This window comes from Caloenas nicobarica, chromosome 34 (genome assembly GCF_036013445.1).
Source record: "Caloenas nicobarica isolate bCalNic1 chromosome 34, bCalNic1.hap1, whole genome shotgun sequence".
NCBI lineage: Eukaryota > Metazoa > Chordata > Aves > Columbiformes > Columbidae > Caloenas > Caloenas nicobarica.
The window spans coordinates 1173470-1179269 of NC_088278.1; the positions used below are offsets into that span (position 1 = coordinate 1173470).

The window sequence follows — 5800 nt, forward strand, 5'->3', positions numbered from 1 at the left end:
GACTTCTATCCTACCAAAGCCTACAGCATTAAGAAAGATAATCCTTGTGTCTTGCACAGAGTCGAAGGCACCAAAAAATCCACTGCCCTGGACTGTCAATGCCACTTTTTACTCTTGGCACGGCGTGAGTCATGCTCGAACCTGTTGGCCACTCTTGCCTGATGGAGGAAAGAAGAATATAAAGGTTAATTGAACTGTTCTCTTTGTAGATGGTCATGTTGACAGTGATCTCAACAGACCTGTGTTATCTGTCTTTCTATGTGAGTATAAGGAAAAATAAATATTTATGTAGAGGTAAATGTATAGTAAAATGCATAGGTGCGTCCAGTTACTCAGCAAAACACATTTCCTACCAGCACTCTCAAAGGAAGAATCTTTCTTCTGAAAAATTGCTGTTTCGATACTGTCTTTGTCACTCCATCCCCTGCCCCACTGGCCAGTGGGACCAGGGTTCCCTCAGCTGCCTTCCTTGTGCTGACAATATCTTTGGAGAAGCCCTCCTGGGTGCGCTCCCCTTGCATGGCCACTTCAGCCACTGCTCAGCGCTGGCTTTGCTGGCTCCATCCCTGCACCCCCAGGCCAGCTGTCTGTCTGTCTGTCTCCTGGGCAGCCGGTTCCCCTCCAGCCTCCCTGCACGTCCTTCTGCTGTTTGGTCTCCTAAGGCAGGGGGTTGCTGTGCACCCATGCTGACCTCTTGCCAGGCCCTGCTCAACTCCCTGACCATCAGATTAGTTTCTTCCTGGGATTTGAGGATGTTGTCCCTGAAGATCCAAGAGAGTTTAACAGCCCCTTTGTTCTCTAGGACAGCCCAAGGAGATCCTCCGGTAACTGAAATCAGCTCTCCTGCAGGACTGCACTGTTGTTCTGCAGTTGTCCTGCTTCTCCACCATCTCACGGTCACTGCAGCCATGGCCGCCCTCATCATTAGATCCCCAGCCTGATCCACCTTGTCTGCCAGTAAGAGACCAGCCCTAGTCAGCTCGTCCAGTGTTTGTCTCAAAATGCTGTCTTCCACACCCTGCAGGAACCTCCTGGGTTGCTTGTGCCCAGCCCTGCTAACCTCCCAGCAGACCGAGAGATGGTCCAACTTGCCATGTAATCCAGGACCTGTGACCATGAAGCTCCCTCCAAGGCAAGGGCTGTGCACGTCAGGCTCCCCTCTGCACAGAGCTCATCTCCACCTCCTCATCCACCCGCCTGCCTTCCTGAGGAGCCCTGCCCACCCATGGCTGCCCTCCCACCACCGAGCTGTCCCACCAGGGCTCTGCAGTCCCCATGGGGAGCACGTTGCTGCCTGCCCAGCAGAAACGACAGTGCTGGGTAGCAAAGAGGAGAGGCAGGTAAAGGGGCAGTGTGTGGGAGGTTGGCTGGAAGGTGACCCCTGGTGCCAGAAGAGGATGATGCAAGGTGAGGCATCATGGGAGGGAGGTGGATTTTGAGGTCACACCTTTGGAAACAACCCAACTAGGCATGTGGTGAGACAGGCCTGGTGATGTCACCTGGATGCTGGGAAACACCCCCAGCAGTGCTGAGAGCTTGGGAGACGGGAGATGCAGGAGAAGGGGAAGATGACACGGCTGGAGGTGGGTTGTGATGCCACTTCTATTGCAGTTACCTGGGGTAGATGTGGACAAAGCCAACATGGCCAGATTATTACTTGTGAGGTCACCTCATGACAGCAATGTGATTGGCCAGAGGTAGGCAGGTATCATGAGGTCATCAAGGACACCAGACGGGAAGGCTGCAGAAAGATGAGTGAGCCCCTGGGGAGGCCCTGCCCTGGGCTGAAACCACCTGTACGTGCCACGGGAAAATGTGGGACATGCATGAGAAGCTGAGGGATGTGAGAAGGGACCAGCAGTATGGGCAGCTCCGTGTGTGCCAGCTGGGCCTCACAGGTGGCTGCAGATGTGACCAGGTTGGCCAGACTGCCCAGAGGGGAGCACTGGGGACTGTCTGGGCAGTCAAGTCTTGCAAGGCCATCAGTGCCTGGAGGAGCCACCAGTGATGCCACTGAAGTCCCAGAGGACCAAGGCAATGGAATCCAAACTATCAAATTTGAGTGCAAATGGAGAAAACCTGAGCCCACTGGGGAAAAAGTAACTGATGATGGTTATGAATTGTGAGGAGATCGGGGCAGAGAAATTTGGATCGTGGAAGAAGCAGCCTGTGGAAGAGTGGGGAGGAGCGGGGTTCAAGAAACAAGCTGCCCGTGGGGAGGTGGCTGGTCAGTGCTGGTCTGGCCAAACTCCCTGTCTGATCACTATGGCCTGTCCTGCTTATCATACTGGTTTCAGTTGAGACAGAGTTACTTATCTTCATAGCAATTTGTATGAGTCCATTTTACATTTGTGATGGAAACAGTGTTGGTCCCACCCCAATGTTTCAGTCATTGCTGATCAGTGCTTGCCCAGTATCAAGGGGATTTCCACTTCTCACACCAACCCCACCAGCATGGGGGCTGGGGTGCGCAAGAAATTGGGAGGGGACATGGCTGGGACAGCTGAACCAAACTGACCAAAGGGATGTTCCACAACATATGATACCAAGGTCAACAATAAAATCCGGGAGAAGAAGGGAAGGGAGGACATTCGGTGTGATGGTGTTTGTCTTCCCAAGTAACCATTACATGTGATGGAGCCCGGCTTTTCTGAAGATGGCTGAAAACCCTCCTGCCGATGATGCAGTGAATGAATTCCTTAGTTTTCTTTGGTTACATGCATAGATTTTGCTTTGCCTGTAAAACCGTCTTTATCTCAACCCACAAGTTTTCTTTTGTGTTTCCGATCCTCCGCCTTATCCTGCTGTGGGGCAGTGAGTGACAGACTATGTGGTGCTGAGCTGTCTGTCAGCGTTAAACTACAAAACTAATCAAACTCTGCTCCTGGCTCTTTGCTGTGTGAGTGGGCTCACTATTGTGTGTGCGTTTGGGTGTGATGGCACGTACACACCTTCTTGGTCAATTCTAAGTGAGGCTAGCAAGGAGGAGGAGGACACCAGGATCTGGAGAACCCCAGGGTTGGAATGTCCAAGTGGGTAATATCTCTGAGTCTGGGCTGACCCAAACCCCAGGTCCACATGGGAAGGACCACAGGGGTGTGTGAAACTGCAAGTAAGTTCTACCTGGGATGTACAGACCACTCGTGCAACCTTCACACCAGATCAGTCTGAGAGGGGCAACAGGACAGGGTCAGATGTGTTGCTCATGGTTGTGTAAGTGCTGCTGTTGATGTGGTGGCTGTGAAGGTGCTGTTGCCTGTTGGAGCTGGTCTGTGTCAGATTGTCTGTGTTCGTCTTTGTTTCCCTGCAGATACCTGCGTTTAGTGCTTTCCCTTTGATGACTCCACCTTGGGCCATGTCTCACTCTGTGGGGTCCTGTCACTGCCCACCTCAGGCACAGCTGGTCCGTGTGTATCTCACGGGCTCTCGGGCAGCTCCAGATTCCTCTCCTGGAGGATTGTCCTCTGCCCCATCATGCTCTGGGACAGCCCAGTGTGGCTGTATTTCATGACCACTCCCCATCTCCACTGTCAACAGACAGCAAGGGTTGTGTCTTAAATCACAACTCTGTTGTGAATCAGCTTCCAAGGTGACATCGAGCTTTTTCCACAGGCCCTTTTGAGGGAAATTCCTGGGCCCATTGTTGAAAACAGCTTTGGAAGAACAACCAAATCTTGAGGAACTGCACTCTGGAGATGTCATTTTGTTACAGAGATGCTATGGGAGACTAAGCTCTGACACAGTGTTAAAAAAACATTTATACAGCTTTCAGGTGTTTTAAAACTATTTATAATGGGTTCATTATTCAGGATAGTGAGCTAAACATGAACAGTTATGTACCAACATAATAACCATAAATAACAATATTGGTAATGCTAACAAAGTAAAAGGGATAAAACAGAGTACAGGCCTGCATTGGGATACAATTAGACATCATTTGTGGACAGTGATGGAAAGATGATCAGTATTGACAAACGCCCATGAAATCACTTTCCTAATGGACTCCTTGAGCTCCTGGTTCCTCATGCTGTAGATGAGGGGGTTCACTGCTGGAGGCACCAATGCGTATAGAACAGACACCACCAGGTCCAGGGATGGGGAGGAGATGGAGGGGGGCTTCAGGTAGGCAAACATGGCAGTGCTGACAAACAGGGAGACCACGGCCAGGTGAGGGAGGCACGTGGAAAAGGCTTTGTGCCGTCCCTGCTCAGAGGGGATCCTCAGCACGGCCCTCAAGATCTGCACATAGGACAGCACAATGAACACAAAACACCCAAATGATAAACAGAGACTAACCACAAGAAGCCCAGCTTCCCTGAGGTAGGCATCTGAGCAGGAGAGCTTGAGGATCTGGGGGATTTCACAGAAGAACTGGTCCAGGGCATTGCCCTTGCACAGTGGCAATGAAAATGTATTGGCCGTGTGCAGCAGAGCATCGAGAAACCCAGTGGCCCAGGCAGCTGCTGCCATGTGGACACAAGCTCTGCTGCCCAGGAGGGTCCCGTAGTGCAGGGGTTTGCAGATGGCAACGTAGCGGTCGTAGGACATGATGGTGAGAAGAGAATACTCTGCACCAAACAAGAAACCTAAAAAGAAGACTTGGGCAGCACATCCTGCATAGGAAATGACCCTGGTATCCCACAGAGAGTTGGCCATGGATTTGGGCACAGTGATGGAGATGGAGCCCAGGTCCAGGAGGGAGAGGTTGAGCAGGAAGAAGTACATGGGGGTGTGGAGGTGCTGGTCACAGGCTATGGTGGTGATGATGAGGCCGTTGCCCAGGAGGGCAGCCAGGTAGATGCCCAGGAAGAGCCAGAAGTGCAAGAGCTGCAGCTCCCGTGTGTCTGTGAACGCCAGGAGGAGGAACTGGGTGATGGAGCTGCTGTTGGACATTTGCTGATGAGCATGGGGCACTGTCACAAGAGCAAAAGACAGTGATAAGTTAGGGGAGACTTCTCTGAGCAAAAGCAAAGCCATTTCTCATACACCCTCCCCTGCTCCACACCCCTTGTCCTTTTGCAGACCTTCCTTCGGGTCCGTGGCTGAGCCCTGGATGGTGCTGGCTGGAGGTGCCGGGCCTGTGCCCCCTGGCTGCCCAGGAGTCAGCCCTGCTCTGCAGCAGGGGTCATGGAACGGGGGGCAGGGGCCAGTCCTGGGGTTCAGCTTTGTCAGATGGAACCATGCCATGTCTCACCCTTTCCTAATGTCTCAGCACCCCATGTTTGCCCAGGATACACACGGCTCATTTCAAAAACCCAACAGCATTTTCTCTGTCACAGCATCTCTGAGCTTCTCCATGGGGCTTTCAGAGAACACAAAGAAGTTGTAGGACAGGTTTACATCCTGGAGGGAAGATCACAGATCAGAAGGACACCTGAAGGATATGTCCAAGTGCCCTAATGATGGCATCTGATTCAGGGAGACTCAGCTCATTCCCCAGCCCCACAGACTGCATTGCCCGCAGCCCCACAGCTCAGAGCAAAGCTGGGACACGTGTTCCCATGGACACAGCTGCAGGAAAGGACCCACAAGATCAGGCTGTGACTCTGCAGCTGAAACTCCCATCCCCAGAGAGCCTGACAGCAAGAACCAGATCACACCAACAGTGACCCAGAGCAGTGGAGCAAGAAGGAAACTGCGGTGAGGGTGGGTGTGAGAGAGGCCAGGGCAGAGGCAGCCGGGCACTCCGACAGCGTCACCCTTCCCCAGCTGTGCAGCCACCTCCCACACACCAGCATTGCCGGGCAGCTGCTCTCAGCCCCTGTGCTCTGCAGAGGGAACTGGAGCTCTGGCTGCACAG

At 52.7% G+C, this 5800-nt stretch overlaps 1 protein-coding gene across 1 annotated transcript; it reads right to left on the reverse strand.

The window, feature by feature from the left end:
• Positions 1-3933: 3933 nt before the first annotated feature.
• LOC136000707 (olfactory receptor 14J1-like) lies at positions 3934-4893 on the reverse strand. Its single transcript, XM_065654644.1, has one exon. It carries the CDS (start codon positions 4891-4893, stop codon positions 3934-3936), a length of 960 nt encoding a protein of 319 aa, XP_065510716.1.
• Between the last annotated feature and the right edge of the window lie 907 nt (positions 4894-5800).

What these genes read in the sequence shown, in the direction of transcription:
- LOC136000707 (XM_065654644.1), bottom strand. Translation starts at nt 4,893, where the DNA reads ATGTCCAACAGCAGCTCCATCACCCAGTTCCTCCTCCTGGCGTTCACA.